This window comes from Tetrahymena thermophila (genome assembly GCF_000189635.1).
Source record: "Tetrahymena thermophila SB210 genomic scaffold scf_8254373, whole genome shotgun sequence".
NCBI lineage: Eukaryota > Ciliophora > Oligohymenophorea > Hymenostomatida > Tetrahymenidae > Tetrahymena > Tetrahymena thermophila.
In genome coordinates, this window is record NW_002476157.1 from 320,965 (window position 1) to 344,711 (window position 23,747).

Below are 23,747 nucleotides of genomic sequence, written 5' to 3' on the forward strand. Positions count from 1 at the left end.
AATTATCTGAAAATTATTTTTTATATTTTGGAAATATTTGTTGCTTTTTTTTATTTATTGTAAAAACTTCATTTTTAATATTTCTTTTTTTAACTATAAATACCAAACTTAAGCTTTTATTTCAATTTTCCAGTTTTTAAAATATGAAGAGTTGGAGTTCTTAATTTATGAGGTTTAGCAGTATCTGAGAATATTACATTTTTTTTGCTAAATATAAAAAAATACACAATATATAATTAAAATAATTTATTTAGTTCCTTTTAAAGAATTTAAAAATATTCTGAAAATATAAATAAGTTTATATTATTTTTTTAAATTACAATTATAAACTCTACCTAAATAGGTAATAAGCATATTTGCAAATATATATTGAAAAATGCAATAAATAAAAATATCTTATCTATATATCTATCTATCTATCTATCTATCTATCAAGCAAAGCATGTTTTATTTTAACTTGAGAGAGGAATTATTAAAATTAGAATAATTTCTCGCATACTTTCTTTATTTTTGTTTATTTTTTAAAAATATATTTTTATTTTTATTTTTATTTGTTAAGTTTTAATAATTATTTTGATTTAATAATGAAATAAATATTTTATATTTAAAAATTTTAGTTTTATTTAAGAACGCACCAGTTATGAATTGAATTTTGATGAAATATTTAACAAACAAAATAATTGATTGAAAATTTAACATTTGCTAAGTATTTTACAAATTATATATAATGAATTGCTACTTTAAAATATATTTTTTTTCATAGTATTTAAAATAATTGTTTTCATCTCTTTTCTTTTACATAATGAGATTTTTCATGAGCAGAAAGGTTTGAGGATTAAGTAAAGCGTTTATCACAACCAGGGAATTTACAAACGTATGGTTTTTCACCTGTATGAGTCCTTAAGTGAGTCTTTAAATTAAAGTCAAGGGAAAAACTTTTACCACAAATTTCACATCTAAATGGCCTTTCACCTGTGTGTACAAGTTAGTGTCTCCTTAATTTTGAGTTGTCAACAAATCTCTTACCACAACCTTCAACTTAGCAAACATACATTTTGGCACCGTGGGTTAGCATATGCTTTTTTAGAGCAGATGAATCTAAAAATACTTTACCACAGTCTTCTTGTTTACATTTGTATTCTTTTTATACTGTAACTTAAGTTTTTTCTTTGCTTTTAGGAGTTGTTCTTGGTTTTAAACTACCTCCTTAACCGTTACTTCCAGCGCCTGCACCTTACTAAGCTGAATTTTCTCCTTTAGAAGAACCTGAAACAGCTGCTGCTTTATCTGGATTAGCAGCAGATCCATTACTTCCCTGGGCATTATTAGCTGAAGTTGAATTTTATTTAGTGCTATCTTTAAGTTGAGGATGTGCCTATATAGCTATTCCATTAACTTCTGAATTTCCATCATCCTTTTTATTTGAACATATCCATTTACGGATATACATATCTGAATGAAAGTCCCAAACATTTTAAACTCTTACCTAAGTTTGTTTATTCATAAATAAAATATTATTTTTATTTAATAAATTAAATATTTTTTTTTTCTGTTTATATAAAATATTTTAAAAGATTTTTGAATCAAACAATTTTCTGATATCTTTTTAATTAATTTAAATTAAATGCAATTTTCTAAATAAATAAATAAATTGCTCTCTTCATAAATTTTAAAGATTTATAATTGAGCTCATTATTTGCAAATGAAAGCATGCAATTTAAACTAAAAAGCTTTACAAAAATAGAAAATTTGATATTTAATTGAAATATTTGCTATTTCAAAGTAGTTTTTTACCCAAACTAATTCCCATTTTTTAACCTTTTTTGGAATCATTGCAACTGCTTCTTCACTCATTTCATTCTCTAGTTGATTAGATGTTTAACCTTAAGTTTTTTCAAAGTTTGATCTATCGAATTCACTCTCTCCATTTGTTTAATCATTCCTTTGATAACATTTAAAATAATGTTACAAATTTATTTTTGTTATACTTAATAATTGTTTTATTTTATCACTAAAAAAAAAACGCTAGAAAGATGAATTTAAATTTAATTTTTAAAATGAAATAGATACATTTTAGACATTTTTTTTTGACTCTGACTGTTTTATTAACCATCTTGGTTGTCCAAATCTCCTTCATTGTCATCTTCATCCTCTTCTTCATCAATTTGCATTTCTTGCTTTGAATCTTCATCGATTTCTTCTTCATCATCAGACTAGTCACTATTTTGATTTTCATCATAATTCTATTCCCTTTCATTATCATCTGCTTCATCGTCTAATTGTTCAGGTTAGTTAGATTAATTTTAAGATTCTAATTCCATTTGATGTGGTATAACTTATAATATTGTAGTTTAATTTTATTTATTTAGTTCTTCTTTCTCTTCCTCTTACAAGTATTGTCTTTTTTATTTTCTTCCCTCCTTTTTCACAATTTTTTTTGCTATTAATTCTTTAATATATTTTCCATTTTAATAAATTATCTAATAATATCTTAATAAACAAATTTTAATTTAATAAATTTTTGCTTGTTTGCATGCTTTCTTTCTATTTATTGATGTCAAAATATTAACATTAATTAATTATTTCCGCCATAATAAGAATTTTTATTTCACAATAAATCTATTGATTTATTTTTCTAAAATATAGATAGCATCATCATTCAAATACAAAACCTATATACAAACTTGCATGAATGTACACACACCTACCTGCATATATATTTGTATTTAATAATAAAAATGATATTAAATTTTATAAATGTCAATGTATTAAATAATTAATATGGTTTTTACTAAAAACGATTAATTGTAATTTATTTAGATTCTAAATTATTTAAAATTTATAATTTCCTATCTAATATTTTTTTATAATAAATGCATTATGGTCAAATATCAAAATTTAAGAAAATAAGAAAATTTGTTTTATAAAAAAAATAAATTTAAAATAAATTAATAATTTTTTTTCACTTCAAATAACAATTGCTCATTTATTTATATTTTGATCACATAAGTATTCTTTTTGAAAAAAAAATTATCTCTTTTATAAATTTTATTTATTTAAAATCGCAAAATATAATTACTATTATTATTAATGTAATTCTATTATATCTTTGATTAATGTTGAATAAGTTGATCAACCTCGAAAAAATTAATTGGCAAGAAAATTAATGAGTAAAAAACAACCTGCACAATTTTAGAAAACTAATTTTAAAATTTTGTTAATTAATTAAATAGTATTAAATACTAGTAAAGCTATGACAGAAGATTAAACTAAATTTCATAATGTTAATACAATAAAAGCAGATGGATTGCTTAACTAGAATTAATATTAAGCCAGAAACTGCTTGATAGATAAAAGACCTAGCCGCATTTAATTACTACCATAGCTTAATAACTCAATCCACCGTAGGGCTTCAGCTTTTATAACTCCTTAAGAACTGCTGCTTAATAAATAAGCTAAAAAGCTTTTTGATATTGGATAAGGCGGTATATCTTTACCTGGATTAAGCTATATTAGCACGAAAATTCACTCTCCTTCACAGAGAATGGAGAGTTCTAAAATTATTGCCTAAAAAATATCAAGTTAAAAACCTTTAAACGAATCAAGCTAAGAATTTTTAAATAAATAATTTCCTTTTTTTGAGGTTACTAATGTGAAAGAATTAGATAATAAGATAGACTTCTTTTCATAGCATGAGGCAGAAAGAGGTTTAAAAAGCGATTAAGAAAAATAAAAGAATATGATGAAAATAAATTTCTCTAATAAAAGAAAAAGAGACAGCATAGTTTTAGATTTAATTTAACTACAAAACAAAAATACGTTTGTTCAACCTCAGTTTATGCAGGAAAGGGGAACAATGTGCATTACAGAGTTGTGGCCTGAGAGTATGAAAAAAGAACTAGTTAAATCTCATTAATTTAGCCAAAAAAAAATCTAAAATGCATAAAATCTAAGATTAAACAACTCTGATAAGAGCTTTATGTCAGTATTTAGACCTGAAAAATAGAGATAGCAGGTGGACATCTAGTAAAATCAAAGAGATGAAAATAGTTAAATGGTTCTCTCTAAATTTTCTGAAAAAAACGTTATTGAAGTTTTTGGTTTAATGAATGAAAACAGAAATAACAAAATTCTTCTTAAACAAAGGTCTTTTACGTAATACAAACATTTCTTTAAATTTTTAATCTTCAAATATATTCTTTGAAATTGATTTTTTTATTATTATCTTACTCCTTTTTAATATCGAATAATGCATTTACAAAATAGATAGAATTAGTCACTATAATCACCAAAATCAAGATAGCAGACAGCTATATAAGAAGATGATGAAATTCATGAAAATACTTCAAGCCATTCTTTTTATGGTAGACAAGTGCAATAAACAAATCCAAAAAATAAATTTATTTTTTCATCTACTCCTAAATTTAACAATAAATCTACTAATTTTGAGATAAATAAAAGTTCTAGTAAATTAAATTCTAAAGTCAATTTAGCAAACAGCAAATTCTTTACTTCAACTCCTAAAAAACATAATTACTCAAATTACTCAAATTTGTCTTAATTTAAAAATATCCAAAACATAGATCTCAACTACAACAACAATAGTATGTAGCAATAACAAAAACAGCATCAAGATATACTTGAATCTAATAACAAATTTGATTTCCTAAAGAGCTAATGTGAATAAGAACTAGAACATAATTTAGATTTAGAAAAATCAATTAATAGTAACCTTAAAGACATAAGTACAAAGCTATAAGGTCTTCTCTAAAAGCTTAAATGAAATATAAAAAATAGTTTAAATCCCATATTAAAATTGAAGTCTTTCAACACTAGAATATTTTTTTTATTATAATTATTAATTTTCATATTTTGATTTATCAATTTTATACTATTTGTAGATAATTAACAAAATAAAAATATTGTATAAAAATATTAAATTGATTAAGAATAAACCAATACATTTTGTATGATATTAAATAAATATTCTTTAAAAAATAATTAAAAGACTAAACCATTAATAAAATATGTTAAATATATCAAGTATGTAATTTTATTATAGCAAAGACCTTATTTCGAAATTAATTAATAATTAATATTTAATAAATGGTGAAATATTTAAAGATAGATTACCTACAAATAATTAGTTTTGCATTTTTTTATATCCATTCATGTGTTAGCTTATAGGTAGTTAGGATAATTTAAGAAATAAGATAGACCAACAAAAATTTACTTGAATCCATTAACAAAAAGAATTATGCATGATATTTATTAATTAAGTGTTACAGCACTAAAAATAAATAATAACAAATATTAATAAATCGTTTGTATAATAATAAAAATAATAAGAAGGGTTTGATATCTTTCACAAATACCTAATTAATAAAATATTTACTATTAAGCAAATAAAAATTAAATAAATTAGCATTTTATGAGTGACAGTTATTCTTTGGAAACTATCAGCATACTCTAGTAAAGATGTGAAAGTTTATATAAAAGTGTAATAATTCAAGATAATTTACAAAAAAGCTAAACGTTATGAAAAGTCAATAATATAATTTTTAACTAATAAAAGGCTAAGTATAATGAATGCATAGAAAGCATGGAGGAATTAGTTAGCGCAAAAAAATTTCATTATGGAGAAGATAGCTCTGAGGTAAAAATTTCTTTTATTTATTAAAAGCTATTAAACTTCGATTCAATTTACATTTAATTGTTTTTATATATCGTTAAATAATATTTTTTAAAAAGTATGCTAAAAGCTCTGAAAGACTCTGTGAGGTGTTGAACCTTTCAGCTATGATAAATTTGCAAAAAGAAAAATTTGATTTGACTATTGAGCAGTTGAGAAAAGCAGAGATGCTTTGTCATACTTCTCTTAGATTCAAAGCTACTACTTATAATAATTTAGCTTGCTTTTACCGTAGAACTGGAAAATTGAGAACTGCATACAATTATTTATAAATGGCTCTTGAAATAGAACTAAAAATGGGAAATATGCCTTCTCTTGCAGATACTCATCTAAATTTATGTGCAGTTTTGAGCTAATTAGGTAATTAATTTCATATAACTATTAACTTTCTATTATAAATGTAGAATATTTTATATTACTGAATAAAAAGATTGAATAAACTACTAATAAGAAACTTAATAAGTATTTATTATAGGTTAAATAGTTTATTAATCAATGAATAAATTAACAAATATTTATAATCAAAGCATATTAAATATTATTTATATCATAAAATGTAATGCTTAATTTAAAGATAGGCATACTTAAGCTTTAGAGCACTCTCTTTTGAGCATAGTTATTTTGTAAGATGAGTTTTTATAGATAACTCTTAAGCATTATAGAGAATAGAATGGATTAAGCAAGAGTAATGAAATCAATGGTATCAAGTTAAGTGATATTGATGTCAAAGCGAAAATTACAGATGATCGCCTTGCTGTATTAGCTATAGCTTATCATAATTTAGGAGTAGAACTTGAACATCTAAAAAGAGTAAAGCTATACATTTGCTAAAAATGAATGATATTATATTAACTAATTATTTTTATTAAAAATTAAGTATGATGAAAGTATGAAGATATATAATAGAGCTCTTAATTTTGCATCTGATAATTTAGGATAGAATCACTCATTAGTTTAGAATCTCACTAGAGTTCTATAATAAGCATTTAGTTAAGTAACTTTGAAACAGCTTTATAAAAAATTAAATAAAAGACTTTATGTTAAAAGCTTGAAGGAAATAAAGCAGCATCTAGATGTCATGTAAATGGAACTAAAAAATAATTTAGAGATATTTATAGGGAAAGAGTATAATCAGCAAATGTATAGCATGATATGAATAGTACAATTGGTGGAACACCAAGTGCATCAAACGCAGCATAAAAAAACCTACCTAAATTGACAAAACCAGAAAAACTAAATACATGCATTTCAACAAACTATTATAAGCCAGACAATTAAGAAAGTACTAAAGGGATTTTAATGAATAATGGAAGTACTCCATTAAATAACAAATTTATAAAAAGAACTATGTCTGGAAACGATAGCATCTAAAATGATCAAGGGAGACGTACCTTTATTCATTTTTATAATTCCTTTATAATTATATCATATTATAACTCAATAAATTTATTTTTTTATTGATATTTTATAAATGAATAAAATTTTGATCAATAGATTATTCATTTATATAAATTATTATTGAATAAATATAAAAAATTAATTATTTAATCTCATAATCTTGGATTGATTAGGATAGATTAAAAATAAAAATAATTTATTAACTTACTTACTTTTTTTAGTAAAATTAGATTAAATTATTCTATTAAAATAATTATTTAATATTTATTTTATTTTAATATTCAAAAATAAATCTTAATTTATTAACCAAATTTATGTTAAAATAGTAAATTCTACAGTTAGAAAGAAAAATTAATATTTTATGGCAGGTTCAAACAGGTAGACTCCTACTTAGGCATATAAACCGAACCCTTAAAGTTTTGACTTTTCAAACGGAAATATTGGTATTTAGTAACACTAGAGGAATATGAGTGCAAATACTTACCATAACAGCAATAACTCAAGACCTATGAGCATTAATGATAGCTAATAGCTTAACTTGAGTTACATAAATAAATCGAATACGCCAAGTAATAACAATTTTTTGGGAACTTATTAAAATAATAATAACTACAGCTTTGATGCAAGCTTATAAAACGATATAGTTTATAATAGCTACAATATCAATAAAAATTAAAATAATTAGCAAAGTATTTTAAAACTTACTCCTAATTAGATAGGCTTGAATAGCAGTGTTAATTAATCAATTAATAATTTTAATAATATAAATTATCAAAATAGTATATCTTCTAATTCTCCTTAAATACAACAATCAATTAGCTTTAATCAAAGGAATGCATAATTAATTGATAATCATTAGTAGCCTACTTATCCTATTGATTCATAAATACAATACAATAATTGATAAATATATAAAATTTTTCTTAAAATAATAATAAATTTTATTAGAAATAAATAATAAATTTTAAAATAATTTTATGTGAATAAATTATTAATTATTAAGTCAAAAACTAATTTTATGTAAAATAAAAAAAATTCAATAAAAAATTAAGAAAAATAAGAATAGATTTATTAATTTTTAAAATATTGTTTTTTATTTTAAATTTATTTTTAAAAAATTAAATAGATAAATTATTAAATAGATATTGATAAAATATAATAAAAAAATTTTGGCACATTTATATTTAATAAAAATTAATATTGAAAATATTAATCAATACAAATCACATTTAAAAAAAAGGCAACTCTTTAATAGAATAATGAATTTTTATATTTAAAGCAATTATTAAAATCAAAACCTTAAAAAGGTAGTCACCAAATACTAAAATGCGCCAAAATTAGAAGTTAAACTGATCCATTTTTAAAAGAAATTTTTAATATTTTTTTAAAATTAAATTTATAAAATTTTTAATTATATTAAAAATATTTTTGAGTAAATTTATAAAGTAAAATGAAATAAATTTATTTATTTATTAAAGTATTTATATATCTTAGGAAAATATTACAATTTAAATTAGATTGTTAAAAAAAATAAAGAAAGAAAGATATTTCAATTAAATATACATATATATAAATGCATTAGCTATGTTAGAATGCATATGAATAATTAATTGAATTTTTGAAAAGCAATCTTTAAAGTGATAGTAAAAAATATAAATAAATATCTAAGAAAAATAAATAAATAAATAATAAAAAATAAATATTTGACTTAGAAAGATTATTGAAGTTTTTAAATTTGTTTGTTTATTTGTTTATTTTCAAAAATACAAAAAAATTTAAAAAATAAATCGCGATAATAATGTTAATTAATTAATAGAATGGAAAAATAAATATCACACAAAAAAAGGGAATATCTTTTTGGGAGATGAAAACCAAAAAATTAAAATAAAAAAATAAATAAATTAAAAAATCAAAGAAAAACAAAAATAATCAAATAAATTATATAATTTTCAAGCAAAACAAAATATTATCAAAATGTTCTAAGGCGGTCAACATCAAATTATGGTTTTAAACCAAAACACTAAGAGAGAAAGTGGTAAGAAGGCTCAATTAGCTAACATTAGCGCTTCCAAGGTAATCAATTTGATTTAATTATTCAAAATGATACAAACAAAATTACTTCAATTTCAATACTAGTCTAACCTCAATCTTTCATCCTTTTATTTGCAAGCATTTTGATAATCATTAAATTTGTCATTATAAAAATTCAAAAAAAAGCAAATTCGTGATTTCAAAAATATGATAAAAATAAAATTAATTTAAAATGTATCACCTACATGTCTCATATTTAACATTTTTACATTCTTTAACCTTTCATTTTAATTAATTAGGCTGTCTCTGAAATCGTAACTTCTACTTTAGGCCCTCGTTCTATGCTTAAGATGTTACTTGACCCTATGGTAATCTATAATATATATCTAAAATATTTAAAAGCTAACAGATAATCTGCTATTCTTCCATCCAACTTAAATAAGCAAAATTATGAAACGCATTAAAGTAAATTAGATGCGGAAAGATAAAATGTAAATTTAAAGGCAAAAATTATTAGTAGTAAACCTAAAATAGATATAACTACAAGTAAATAGTAAATTAAACTTGCTTATAAGAGAGCTTTTTGAGATGTTTAAGCAACTCCTAGCAATATTCATTAATAATTTAAAGCATTAAGCAATACAGAAGATGAGCAGAATATCCAAATTAATTAGCTATAAAAAATAACCAAAGAATCTAAGTTTTATCATTTTAAATATAATTTTAGGGAGGTATTGTTATGACTAATGACGGTAACGCTATCTTGAGAGAAATCGATGTTAATCACCCTGCTGCTAAGTCCATGATTGAATTGGCTAGAGTCCAAGACGAAGAAGTTGGTGATGGTACTACTTCAGTTATCATTATGGCTGGTGAAATGATGTCTGCTGCCAAGCCCTTCATTGAAAGAGATATTCACCCTTCCATTATTGTCTCTTCTTACTACAGAGCTTTGGAAGAATCTATTAAAAAGATTGAAGAACTTGCCGTTCCCATTGATGTCAATGATGACGATAAGGTCAACAAGGTAAAAAAAAAAAACTTTTATATTAAAAATAGCTTCATAAATAAATAAATGACAGTTTCATAGAAAATATTTCAAAAATAAAAAGTTCAAGAATAATATAAGTTTGAATAGAAAATGATAAGAGTTATTTGCAAAAGTGGCAACAAAAAATTAATACTGAATGAAAGATTTATCAAACCAAACATTTTTTGAAAACTTAAAAGCAAAATATTTAATAAAATTTTTAAAATAACAGGCTTTATCTTGCTGTATTGGTACCAAATTCACTTCTAGATGGGGTAAATTGATTTCCGACTTAGCTCTCAAGGCTGTTAAAACTATCATGAGAGGTGGTAATCTCTAAAAACTCAATCTTGAAATCAAGAGATACGCCAAGGTTGAAAAGATCCCCGGTGGTACTTTGGAAGACAGTGTTGTTTTGGATGGTGTTATGTTCAACAAGGATATTACTCACCCCAAGATGAGAAGATAAATTAAAAATCCCAGAGTCATTTTACTTGACTGCCCTCTTGAATATAAGAAAGGTGAATCTATGACCAACCTTGAAATGATGAAGGAATCTGATATGTAAATATTTATTTTTATTCATTTATAAATGTAAATTAATAAATATATAATTAATTAATTAAATTAGGACTGATGCCTTACAATAAGAAATGGAAGAATTAGCTTTAATGTGCAACGATATTTTAAAACACAAGCCCGATGTCGTTATTACCGAAAAGGGTGTTAGTGACTTAGCTCAACATTATTTATTAAAGTAAAACGTCTCTGTTATCAGAAGAGTTAGAAAGACCGATAATAATAGAATTTCCAGAGTTTCTGGTGCTACTATTGTCAACAGACCTGAAGAAATTCAAGAATCTGATGTTGGTAAAAAGTGTGGTATGTTCGAAGTTAAGTTAATTGGTGATGAATACTTCACTTTTATGACTGAATGTGAAAATCCTGAAGCTTGCTCTATTATTTTAAGAGGTGCTTCTAAGGATGTCCTCAACGAAATGGAAAGAAATCTCCACGATTGCTTGGCTGTTGCTAAGAACATTTTTGTTAATCCTAAGCTTGTTCCTGGTGGTGGTGCTATTGAAATGGAAGTCTCTTCTCACTTAGAAAAGATCTCTACTTCTATTGAAGGTCTTCACCAACTTCCTTTCAGAGCAGGTAATTAATTTTACAAAAATTAAATTAAATAAACTAAAAAAACTATTAATTAACACTTTTTCTTTATAACTATAATTATCTTTTAAAATATAGTTGCTTACGCTTTAGAAGCTATTCCTAAGACCTTGGCTCAAAACTGTGGTGTTGATGTTGTTAGAACCATCACTGAATTGAGAGCTAAGCATAATTAAGAAGGAAATAAATTTATTGGTATTGAAGGTAATACTGGTAAAATTACTGATATGGCTGAAGCTAATGTTTGGGAACCTGTTTCTGTCAAGCTCTAAGTTTATAAGACTGCCATTGAATCCGCTTGTATGCTTCTCCGTATAGATGATGTTGTTTCTGGTCTTAAGAAGCATAAGGTTGCCAAGGGTGGTGCCTCCGTTACTGATGCTTAAGGTCAAGAAATCCCTGAAACCGTAATTTATTTTAACATTCTAAAAGCATATTAAATAAAAAATAATTATAATAATAATAGTTCGGTGATGCCAGAGATGGTTGAATAATGTAATAATAATGAATAGAAAAATTAAAATAAAACCAAAAAAATTAACTCATATATTTCCAATAAAAAATTAATATATAATTTTCACATCAAAAGTTTTAATTGTATGATTTAAGTATTATTAATTATATAGTATGGTTAAAAATATTTTAATTCTATTATATCCAACTCAACTTAATTCTATTATTTTTTTAAATAAATATCTAAATAATTATACAAATCATTTTTGATAATTTATTTTAATTAAATTTCTTCAATGTTAAGTTTAATTATTAAAAAAGAGATATTGTTTTTTTTTATGAAATAAAATTATTAAATTAAGAATTATATTTTAAGAAATTCTTTCTTGTTATTTATTAGAAAAAAATAAAAATAATTTATTAATATCATCAACAAAATAAATTCAAATAAATTTTATTTTATTAAAATATTTGGAAAACAGCTAGCTATTTAGTCTACTAAAAATTAAGTTCCTTTAAAAATAAACAAGATAAATTTCAATATTCTAAAGCATTATTAAAAAATTGAAAAGATGAATCTTAAGTTTTATCTATACACTAAGAAACCATAATCCTCATGAATATTCAAACTAAAATAATAAATAAAAACAACAAATAAAATGAAAATTAATTAATTTACAAATTAAATACTATCTAAAGATATGAGTTATCTAAATTTAAAACACTCAATTCTATTTACAATATAAAATTGTAAACTATCAGAGAAAAAATAAAATATGTATTAAGTTTAAATATGTAAAATCAATATTCAAACATCAATGTTTAAGATAAAAGAAATAATATTTGCATGCATTAAAAAAATTAAATAAATAAACCAATCATAGTGTAGAAGTTATTTTTATTGGTTATGTTGAGTGTAGAAGTTATTTTTATTGGTTATGTTGATCAAAAATTTTTGCTAGTAACATTTTGCTTCATCAATTTAAAATTTACTAAATGCTCATCTATTTATTTTATTTTTTTAAATATTAAATCTTTTATTAAGCTTGTGAACTCAAGTGAAGAATTTTTAAATCCAATTAAATTTTTAGATTTATTCTTCAATAAATATTTGGTATTTTAATCTAACCTCATAAGAATATTTATTTACCATAATTTTGAAAGATTCTAATCCTTTAAGATCTCCTTTAGTTATCATTTCAATTTGAGTATTTAGAGTTGTTGTTTAGTGACTAAGTTTTAACTTAAATTTTTTATTGAAGATTTTTTTATGTCATTTTTTAATTTAAATTGAATTGTATCTCATCAATTAATTATTGAATTTTTTAATTTGCTCTTGTTTATTTTAAATCTTAATAATCTAAAGTACTTTAATACTATTAAAATAGAATATCATAATCAAGAATAGTCCAATTATAAATAAAATCAGATTCATTCAATTATTAATTTTCAAAATAAAATAATAAATGTTTCCCCTTTAACGCTATGTCAATTTTAAATATCAAATAATTAATTATTTAAAAATAAAATACAAATTAAAATAGTTTTAAATTATTTTTTCATTAATTTTTTAATTGCTCTTAATTATTAAAAGAAGAAAAAAATGATTAAAATGAAAGTATTTTATTGTAAACTTTGAATGTACAAATTAGTTAATTAAATGAATGTATAAATAAAAGTATTTTTTAAATACAAAAAGAAATTTCTTCAATATAAAAAATTTAAGCTATTTAATCTGAATATTAAAGCTATTTTTCTTTGTAGATGATATTAATGATGAAAAAAAATTTTTTATTGATTTTAACAATATAATTCCAAAGTCAATAATAGTTGAAAAAATTATTATTAAAATATGATTCATGAAAAAACTGTGAAAAAAGCTGCTAAAAATTTTTATAATAATTGTTTATATAAATTATTTGGAAGAAGGAAAATTTTCCTTTTATTAAATGACTAAAGTAAAAAATGACTTTGACTTTAATTAATTATTAATGTAATTTGTATAAAAAAAAGTATTTTATTTTTATTATTTCCAAAAAAAATGTTAAGCAATATAATATATAATAATTATTCAAGCTAATGGAAGAATAAAAATTTTAATATATATGCTTGTTTAATTTTTGCAGTATAAATTATTCATTTGAATCAATTGTTTATCATGAATCCTTCAACAAACTTCAAAATTTTGATAGATTTTATTGAATAGTGCTCTATTCCAAATACATATTCTTAACTCGATTAATATCTTGCCACTTCTTCCTCTTTTGCTTAAGTGACATTTTTATAATCAGGGTAATCAGCAATCTAAAAGAACTTATCTTATAAGCAAAACTAAAACTCTAATTTTCTCATTAGTTCAGAACGCCTTATTTGGCTATTGTTAAAGAGATAACCCTTTTTACTTAAATTAAATTTATTGCTAACATGGTTTGAAAAAAATAAATCAGAGAGAGATAGATTTTCTTAATCAAGCCATTGCTAATTACATTTAGATTTTTAAATAACTCCTATAGCTATTTTGTAGCTATTTTCGTCACCTATGAATGGTTTAAATTCAAATTGAATGGTGTACTTTTTAGATGGATCTATGGCTTTTTCGGTAAAAAATTATACCATTAACTAGGAACTTTTTTATTTGATCTTTGTTAATCCTTCTTTGCTTTTCTTAATAATTTAATTAGTTTAGCTGTAATTGTCCTTTAAAGATTTGATAAATTAATAATTTTCTGTTGCATCAAGTTCATATTTATGCTTGAACATTAATTCATTCATGATTAGCTATTGCTTTTTATTAAACTCTTATGTAAGATTTTAAAAATCTTTGGTTAATTTTTCAATATTCTTAAAACTACTAAGACTTTGTTCGCTAAACTAGTTTTCATTTAATTGACTAATATATTGGTTCTTTTATATCTAAAATTACGCAGTTTAGATAATATACTCAAACTAAGGATTTGACAAATGATTAAATTATAAATCTTTTAAAGAATCAATGTGTTAAACATATGGTGATGCACATTAAGAAATGTAATCTTGAAAATCTTCAATATTGTTTTAAGTTTCTATATTTATAATTTTGTCATTTCTTAAATGATTGTCGAGAAAGTAATGTTTTATTAGCTTTAATTTTTAGAATATCTACTTTTAGATTAGCTTTGGAAATTTCAATTGAAGAAATTGATTGCTTTCTTAAAATTTTTAAAATTCCTCTTGAATAATTTGTTAGTTTTAAATTCTGTTTTTATGTGATTCTTTGATGAGGTTATTAATTTATTCTAATCCTTATTTGTTTCCTTACAACATCTATTAAATATAGTTTTAGAATTCCTTTTTGCATGATATATTTTAATAAACCTCAAGTAGTCTGGATTTAGTTACTATTTTATCAGATAAATAGTTAATAGCAGCTTTTTTCATCTTTAATATTTTTTGGTTTAATTTATATTATAGTTCTTCTATAAACAGTTCAATCGTTTACAATTCATCTTAAAAGCATTCTTTTTATTCATTTAGAGTATTCTTCAAATTTGATAGAATACTTTTATCTTCCATAATAGGCCAATTAGTTAAAATTTCTGTATCACTTGACTCAGCAATATCAGCATAAAACAGTAAATCCTTACCTTACAATAGATTCTTAGTTACACACCTAGAACAAAAGCCTATTTGGTTTGTGTCAGTAGAAAGATTTGTGTTAAAAAACTATATAGGATACCCTTTATGCGTAGAGCATTGATCTATTTAATTTTATTCTTATGTTTCTATTTGATTCATATTTTATTCTTTACTTTACTTTTCTTATTTTATTTTTTTTAATTAAAATTTTCTTAAATTAATTATGTGATTTTAGTGTTTTGAATGAATAAAAATATAATTAGAATATTAAATTTGCATAAAAATTACAAAAGACATTTTAAGGCTCTAAAAAAATTAATTAATTTATTTCTCAATAAAACTCTTTTAATTATACTTATTAATCATTTAATTAAAACCCTATTCTAAATAAAAGTATTTTAAAAATAATTTAAAAATATTTTTATTTTTTTACTAAGAGACAGCCATATAATATTTAAAAAAATTTTTTTAATATGGTTTTTAATTAATATAAAAGTTCTAACAAATTTATTTACCTTATTCAATAAGAAATTTTTGAAAAAAATTTTGTTACTTATATAATTTTATCTTAATTATAGTTACAAAATAAATAAAATTATTTTAATAATAATTTATGTTATCATTATGAAAATATATATTGAGTATATTACTCGTTTTAAAATACAAGAATATAATTTGATCTAAGAAAAATAAAATGATAAAATGAAAAATTAATTTAAGAAATAAAAATAATTAATTTCAATGCTTAATAAATAACAAAGTTTGTATTTAAAAATATATTATCAAGAATATGTATTAAAATTAATAATATCCTTTTCTCAAATATTTTTATTTTTATTAGAGTTGCTATATTTATTTTATCAAAGAGAAATTCAGGATTATATTTTCAAATTTAAATTATTTCGTCAACACTATTTTTGAATCTTTTGAAAATATTCACACTACTATCAGCACTATGAACTACAGGACTTGATTATGATGAAATTACTGAATAATTTTCACCTTACTAATTAATATTTTGTAGCTATGAAACCTCTTAGGCTTTTGTTGAACGATCATAAAATTATGGGTTCAGCAAATTAGGATTATATTTTTATGCGATTTATTTTAAATAACTTTGTCCTTAAACTTCATTCAAGTCATTTTTGTTAGGCACTAATTAATTTTAAGTTGCAGTGTTATTTTTTACGCTGTTTTGAGAAGTTCTAATCCCTAATTACTCACTTAAAGGAGTAATATTACTAGGAATAGACTATGAAGCTTATTATTACGTTTGACCTATTGAAGTTAACTAGATGGAGTAAGGAGATGAACTATAAAATTAGTTTTGTTATTAATTGTTCACTTTATTATCGTATAAATTAAATTAAGAATTAAGAGAAGGTCTTTTATCTGGTACTTATTACATGGCTTATGATTGATTAAGCAATTTTGAATTACTTTTACTTGTAGCTGCTGTTATTTATGATTGACTTAAATACTTAGAGTGAGAATTATTTTACTTTGAATACTTTTAGTTAAGAAGGAAGGCCTTATCAGGTGAGTAGAAATCGAATTAATTAGGGAGTTCTAAAAATAATTAAAAAAAATTAATTTTTAAATTCCAAACATTTCTCTTCATTTTTTTTATTTAATTATTTTTCAATTAAAATTAAAAGTCAGCAAGAGACATTTTTTTTCTTCCCAAAATTAATTTTTGATAAATTTTTTTATTTTTTAATAATATTCTATCATAAATTGATATAATTAAATTTTACTAAAAACTTTAAATAATATTTAGGTATTTTCTAAATAGATTTTTATAAGATTAACTAAAAGCAATTACTGTAATGATCAGATGCTGGTATTGATTGAGGAGTTGATATAGAGCTGTATTTTTGATGGTGATGTCTACCACTACTTGCTTAGGATGAAGGTAAATTCGTATTTGATGAAGCTTAAAGATTGTTAGAGTTCAAAAGACCTGGAGTTGATATTATTTGCTTGAGATTTTGAAGTTAATTGGGGTTTTCATAAGATTTATTCTTTCTATGGTGTTTCTAAGTACTATTTTGTTATAAATTAGTCGAGCTTTTTGTCGATATAAATTAGTTGGCTAGTCTTTTTACTGAAGAAACAGATGAAGTAGCTGGATTACTTCTCTTAGCACTTTCCATTTAAGTATCAGATTAATCTGACTTGTTCAGAGTTTACTCTTCTGGAATTTCAAAGCTGTTTTGATCAACAACTATCTACTACAAATTCTTAGCTGATTTGTGTAAATATGTTGAATATGAGTCTCTTACTGTTTCCAAATCTCCTTCCATTTACAGCATAATTCTTTCGTTATCTAGAATTCTTAGCTTCTGGAGTTCTATTGTTTTGATCATTTTTGCTTTTTCCCTGGAAAATTTTGTAATTATAGCATTCATTTCTTCTTTGTGTTAACTAATGAGTTTTCCTTCTATCTCTTTTCTGACTTCTTCTCTAATTTGTGTATAACGAATCATAGGTCCATTCAACATATTTTGTTATTTTTGCAATTTCTCTCTCTATAATTCTATTTCCTGTCTCAACAATTACTTTTCATTTTATGCTAACTGGAATTTTTGGGATAAATCTATATTTTCATCATTTGCTTTTTTAAGTTACTCCTGCAAAAATCTGATTTGCTAAATTAAAAGTTAGTTTGAGTCATTTTAAGAATGATTTTATCCTTCTTTATTCACTCTTTCCATTTACAATTACTAAATTTTAAAAGATAAATTAGATATATATAATCAATTATAAAAAGTATTTTCTCATTTATTTTGTTGTTGCTTCAGCTTATAAACTTAGAAAAGAATAAGCACATATTTATCTTAAAATTGGAATTTAATTTTATTAAAACTTACTATCAAATTATTGACATGATTTTTAAGGCTTTCATTTGAATTAGCGAAGTTATAAAAGAGATCAATGTAGTTATTCTTTTGAATCTGAAGCTCCCTTTATAATTACAAGATTTAATTTTATTAACCAGAGTTTATAGATTAAGGCGTGTAAGATGAAGTTGGAGACATGCTTCTTTTTAGATTCTAAGTATAATCACTTTTGCTTGTAAAAAAAGGGGAGGAAGCTTAGTTACTAAAAGGAGATAACTCTAATTTCTAAAATTCTTCTATGATAGCTTCATCATTTAGGTAATAGCGTTGACTTTTTTAGTAATCAATGCTCCTTTGTTGGATTTAATTTGTTATCGCATAAATATTGTTGGGGTCAGTAACTTATATTTTCGCAGAAGTCTCTAACTGTGATGTTTAACTTAATGAAGGAGCTAAGATCTGCTTAGGTTATTAAGCTGGAAGAGTAGGACATGTAGCTTAAGTGGTCCTAATAGTCTAGTTAGTAGACTATACAGGATCTAGATGGCTTTCACTCATTTGGAAAAGTAGTTGATTATTTCTGAAATTAATTAAGTAAATATATTAATTTGTATATTAATAACTTGAAAATAAATTGCTTATAACTTTAATATTTTATTTGATATGGTTTCGATCTAAGCTAATTAAAATTACTAAAAGCAAAGCTAGTATGACTTATTTCTTTATTATCAACTATTTTTTTTGGTATTAATGAAAATAATTATAATTATTTGTATATTTTCCTTTCAAACAATTTTTATTCAAGTAAATCTTTGCTTAAAATTATAAACAAATCTACTAATAGAATAAACCAAAATACAAACAAGCCAGCTTGCATAATTTCTTCCTCTTACCACATCCATCAAAATTAATTAATAAATAAAAACACTTTCAAATTAAATACCCTAGTCAGTAAATTATATATTTGTTTCTAGAGCCTATCAAAAAATAAGTAATGAAGATTAATAATTTTTATTATCAAAACATAGAAAAATTGATTTTTTAATTAATACACTATCACATATAATAAAATTAAGTTTTTATAATTAATTTTTAGTTTTGTTGTTGTATTAAAAGTAAAATCTATTGTTGTATCCGTTAGATTTTACTTAATTTATATTTTATTATAATGTAAAATGATACTTTCCTTTTAGTAAAATATAATCAACTAGCATATTTTTATCATAAAATAGACTAATTTTAGACTATAATTTACTTCATTAATTTACCTCAATATTTTTTAATTTTATAACATTTAAACTAATTATTTTCTTGATTATATATAATGTTTGATTGTTTTAATAATATATATTTAAATATCAACTTAGATGATAAATTTTTATTTTTGATGTTTTTAAATATTTACAAAAATCTAATCCTTGAATATAAGAAAATTTTCTAAAAAAATACAGCTAACACTCTGTTTGCTTATCTATTAATATATACTGCTAGTAAAAAGATTAATTTTAGACCATTAATATCGCGTTAATTTAATTAAAAAACCATCTAAATTTTTTATCAGTAGCTATAAATGATTATAATTTAATAATTAATATTTGTTTTAAAATTTACCTTTCTATTAAAATATAATTGTAATATTACATTTACTTCTTAAAAATAGATGTCTTTACTTTAATTTATTCAAATTTATAGTTACAGAATTTTAATATATTTATTTCTTTAAAAATATAAATAATAATTTTATTTGCAGTTATTTAATATGATGAGCTTTTATTCTTAAATTTTTGTTTAATAAAAATCCAAAAATATTTTGATTAAAATAACTTCTAGAATTAAATAATATTTTTATAGAAATATTTGATTTTCTTTCTTTGTTCTACAAACCTTCTAATAAAAAAGGTATGTGGATTAATTCATCATAAAAATAAATGTTTTAAATATTTGTATTGAATATTGTTTCCTTTTAAATTAATAAGCAAGATGCTTGTCAAAATACATCAAAATAAAGTTTTCAATATTAAATATAATTTTTTAAGATTTTTTCCATATTGTAACAAAATATAAATTTATAAAAAAATGAATACTGACAATTAAAATTAAGAAAGTGTTTAAAAACCTGAATGGGATGAAAATCTAGGGATATGGAAAAATAGTAAAGCAGCCGGTTAATCAACTCTTCCAGATCCTCTTTGGATTTTCGGTTATGGCAGTCTTTGTTATAAGCCTGGAGATATGAAATATGTAGAAGAAAGAAATGGATATATTAAACATTATACAAGAAGGTTTTGGTAAAAATCGTGCGATCATAGAGGAACTCCTGAAAATCCTGGCCTCGTTTGTACTTTACTATCTGAAGAAGAATGGCAAACATATGGAGATAATTACGAAAACGGAATTGTTTATGGAAAAGTATTTAGAATAGATGAAAAAGATAAGGAAGAAGTTTTAAATGAGTTAGATTTTAGAGAAAAGGGAGGCTATTCATAAATTATTCTAGATGTGTATTTTTAAGATTTTGATGAAAATTAATCAGGAAATTAAGTTTAAAAAGTATAAGCCTTGCTTTACAAAGGAAATGTAGATAATCCAAATTTTCTTTAAGACAAAGATATAAGAGGTTGTATTAAAAAGCAAGCTGAAATTATTTCAAAAAGTATAGGACCTTCTGGAAAGAACATAGAATATTTAATCAAATACTACTAGTATTTACAGTCAATTGATAAAGTTGATAGGTATATGGAAGAATTAGTTTAATTAGCAACACAGGTGATTAGTTCTGATTAAGATAGCTGCTCAAAAAGTTGAACATAAAAATTTATATTTAGTATTTACATTTATATTTGTTAATGAATGAATGTATTTTTGATTTCATTTTTGAAATTTATTTTCTTTAACATTGAAACCAACTAATAAATAATTTCCAGAATGATAATATGAAAAAATATTCTAAAATTAAAATACTGTACTATGACATAAATCATACGTAATTTATAAATATTTAATTATAATATTTTTTTGAAAATAGATTCTATACAAACAACTTTTTATTTTCTATTCATTTAAATTGATTTTGTCTTATTTTATAAATTTAATTTAAGCTTCATTTATTAATCTACAAAAAAATTGATTGGAACTTTGTTTTTAATTATTTTTTGAAATTATCTATGGCCTTCTCACTAACATTTGTATCATAAAGTTGAATTTCTAAACTTTATAAACTAGGTAATTTTATTATAGCCTCTACTAAATATTGAATATCCAAATCATTTATTATTTCATTATACTAAAAATCTAATACTAAAGAAGTGAGCTTTACTAATTTTGCTAGAACATCTCCTATGTATTGAGCACCTAAATTGCTGATATTACAACTATTTAGATTAATGTTTAACTAAGTGATGTTTGGAGATTTTATAATAGCTTCAGTTAAATATTAAACACCCTAATCACCTATCTTATTGTCGCAAAATTCTAATTATAAAAAAATTAAATTTTGACATTTTGCAAGAGCTTCTCTTAAATTTTAAAAAAACACCACACCCATTTTTTAATTGAAACTTAGGTTAAGAGTTAAAGAAGTTAAAGCTGAAGCTATTACATCAATAGCTTCTCCTAGATATTAATAACCCAATTCACTTATATTGTTTCGCCATAGAATCAGAGTTACTGAAGTAAGGTTAGGACATTTTATAATAGCATCTCTTAACTATTGAATACCCGAATCATTTAAATAAGTATATTTAAGGATAAGAGTTAAAGAAGTGATCGTTGAACTTATTGCACTAATAGCTTGTCCAAGATATTAAGAACCCAAATGATTAATTTTATTTTAAGATAGATTAAGAGTTAAAAAAGTGAGTTTTTATCTGTTTGCAATAATAGCCTCTCCTAGATATTAAACACCCAAATCAGAAATACCTGTATCTTCTAGATTAAGATCTAAAGAAATGATGTTTGGACGTTTTATAATAGCTTCCATTAAATACTAAACACCCAAATTACCTATTACAATTGATTTTAGATAAAGAGTTAAAGAATTGAGATTTTGAAATTTGACAATAGTTTCTCCTAAATATTAAGCACTTAAACTAGTTATTTTACTTCCTTTGTATAGATCTATAAATAAAGAAGTTAGATTTGAACATTTTTCAATAGCCTTTCCAATATGATTAATACTCATATCATTTAATGTACTATCCTTATCAAAACGAAAGAAATAATAAAATAGGTCTATTTTTAAAGAAGTAATATTTGGACATTTTGCTAGAGACTCTCCTATATATTCAGCCCATATTAGATAAATTTGGTCTCCAAAATTACTGTAAAAATCTGCCCATCTGTTGATACCTATTTAAAGAGAATTAGGACATTTTAAGCATTCATTTTATTATTGATTAGTATCAGTAAAACAAACTGAGAATTAAGGATGAGAATTTGAGCATTAATCTATTCCCAATTCAATTGAACCTGTTAATCTATCTTATTTATAAAGAAAGATATCATCTTTTAAATATTTTTAAACTTAAGTACAATTATTTGAGCATATTCTTTTTGATAAATTCTTATAAGATTAAATAGAGCATTATTCTATACTTTCTACACATTGTTTAGTATCTAAGTTCATAAATTAATTTTCAAAAAAGCATTCAACAACACATTCATATGTCTTCTTCTTATTATTAAATTGCAGAATCTTATCCTCATTGCAACCAACACTACATTCCTATTTCAAAAAGTTTGTAGTTACAATTATCTGATTACTTTGGTGTGGATGGAAATTTGAAATAAACTGTTCATATTCTTTTTCAGAAATCTATCCCTTCATCCTCTTTTCAAAGTATTATTGTAATATTTCTTAAATTTCTTCTTACGGACAAAAATCGTTTAAAAACTTGAATTATGATGATGAGTTTAAAAATCATAAAGTAATTTTTATTGATTTTCAGAAGTTTTCATAGAAAGTTAAGGTAATTCATTAAAACATGAAGTAATAATACATTTATTTCCAATTACAAAATCAGAATTTTCACATTCTTTGACAAACTTATTTCCTCTCTAGAATGTCTTCTATTTACTTTGATTATTGTACAAAATCATTCCTAATATTATCAAGCAAATCATGAGGATTATACATAACAACTTTTTATAACGATTCTATCCCTTCTTTTTTTAATCTTTATTACAAACTGCTTGATTTTATGGATCCTATTCATGGCTTTCTTCCAACTCTAAATCTTTGTATTCATTTTTTATTTTTGAACTATTTTTCATTAATTTCAATTTATTTTCTATTTAGCTCACTATTTTCTCTTTTTTATTAAAGAAATTTTATTAATTAAATTGATAATATGAAAAGGTATTTGAGGAAATCCTAATAAGAAAGATTACTCCCATATTAAAATTCATTTAATGAATATCCCTTAAATGCTATTTAGTATTTTTTCAATAAATTAAATAATATGTAATTAAATTTATTTTCAAGAGAAAATAAAACTATGCTCAAAAATAAATT

At 22.7% G+C, this 23,747-nt stretch overlaps 8 protein-coding genes across 8 annotated transcripts; 4 read left to right on the forward strand and 4 right to left on the reverse strand. All coding sequences in view use genetic code 6, as the record gives it.

The window, feature by feature from the left end:
- Positions 1-781: 781 nt before the first annotated feature.
- Positions 782-2,600, reverse strand: TTHERM_00239260 (C2H2-type zinc-finger protein; the record flags this gene model as incomplete). Its single annotated transcript, XM_001024850.4, has 3 exons — positions 2,071-2,600; positions 1,795-1,942; positions 782-1,486 (listed from the first exon to the last, which is right to left on the reverse strand). The coding sequence occupies exons 1-3, from the start codon at positions 2,319-2,321 to the stop codon at positions 782-784; spliced, it is 1,104 nt and encodes a 367-aa protein (XP_001024850.3). The 5' UTR covers positions 2,322-2,600.
- A 509-nt stretch (positions 2,601-3,109) lies between these two features.
- TTHERM_00239270 (hypothetical protein) lies at positions 3,110-4,783 on the forward strand (the record flags this gene model as incomplete). Its single annotated transcript, XM_001024851.3, has 2 exons — positions 3,110-4,155; positions 4,267-4,783. Exons 1-2 carry the CDS (start codon positions 3,167-3,169, stop codon positions 4,781-4,783), a joined length of 1,506 nt encoding a protein of 501 aa, XP_001024851.2. The 5' UTR covers positions 3,110-3,166.
- Positions 4,784-5,289: 506 nt separating this feature from the next.
- On the forward strand, positions 5,290-7,994 carry TTHERM_00239280 (tetratricopeptide repeat protein; the record flags this gene model as incomplete). Its single annotated transcript, XM_001024852.2, has 7 exons — positions 5,290-5,500; positions 5,576-5,656; positions 5,752-6,052; positions 6,271-6,502; positions 6,570-6,686; positions 6,740-7,079; positions 7,417-7,994. Exons 3-7 carry the CDS (start codon positions 6,030-6,032, stop codon positions 7,992-7,994), a joined length of 1,290 nt encoding a protein of 429 aa, XP_001024852.2. The 5' UTR covers positions 5,290-5,500; positions 5,576-5,656; positions 5,752-6,029.
- A 1,070-nt stretch (positions 7,995-9,064) lies between these two features.
- TTHERM_00239290 (TCP-1 (CTT or eukaryotic type II) chaperonin family, gamma subunit) lies at positions 9,065-11,814 on the forward strand (the record flags this gene model as incomplete). The annotated part of the gene is made up of 7 exons (XM_001024853.3): positions 9,065-9,163; positions 9,421-9,489; positions 9,849-10,148; positions 10,384-10,715; positions 10,783-11,309; positions 11,403-11,731; positions 11,791-11,814. 7 exons carry the CDS (start codon positions 9,065-9,067, stop codon positions 11,812-11,814), a joined length of 1,680 nt encoding a protein of 559 aa, XP_001024853.2.
- Positions 11,815-13,922: 2,108 nt separating this feature from the next.
- Positions 13,923-15,575, reverse strand: TTHERM_000239299 (ubiquitin family protein, putative; the record flags this gene model as incomplete). The annotated part of the gene is made up of 1 exon (XM_012800217.1): positions 13,923-15,575. Exon 1 carries the CDS (start codon positions 15,549-15,551, stop codon positions 13,923-13,925), a length of 1,629 nt encoding a protein of 542 aa, XP_012655671.1. The 5' UTR covers positions 15,552-15,575.
- Positions 15,576-16,278: 703 nt separating this feature from the next.
- TTHERM_00239300 (hypothetical protein) lies at positions 16,279-18,982 on the reverse strand (the record flags this gene model as incomplete). The annotated part of the gene is made up of 3 exons (XM_001024854.2): positions 18,266-18,982; positions 17,218-18,118; positions 16,279-16,961 (listed from the first exon to the last, which is right to left on the reverse strand). Exons 1-3 carry the CDS (start codon positions 18,791-18,793, stop codon positions 16,279-16,281), a joined length of 2,112 nt encoding a protein of 703 aa, XP_001024854.2. The 5' UTR covers positions 18,794-18,982.
- Positions 18,983-20,207: 1,225 nt separating this feature from the next.
- Positions 20,208-21,043, forward strand: TTHERM_00239310 (ChaC-like protein). Its single transcript, XM_001024855.2, has one exon. The coding sequence runs from the start codon at positions 20,216-20,218 to the stop codon at positions 21,038-21,040; it is 825 nt and encodes a 274-aa protein (XP_001024855.2). The 5' UTR covers positions 20,208-20,215; the 3' UTR covers positions 21,041-21,043.
- A 292-nt stretch (positions 21,044-21,335) lies between these two features.
- TTHERM_000239319 (hypothetical protein) lies at positions 21,336-23,060 on the reverse strand (the record flags this gene model as incomplete). The annotated part of the gene is made up of 1 exon (XM_012800218.1): positions 21,336-23,060. One exon carries the CDS (start codon positions 23,058-23,060, stop codon positions 21,336-21,338), a length of 1,725 nt encoding a protein of 574 aa, XP_012655672.1.
- Positions 23,061-23,747: the final 687 nt, after the last annotated feature.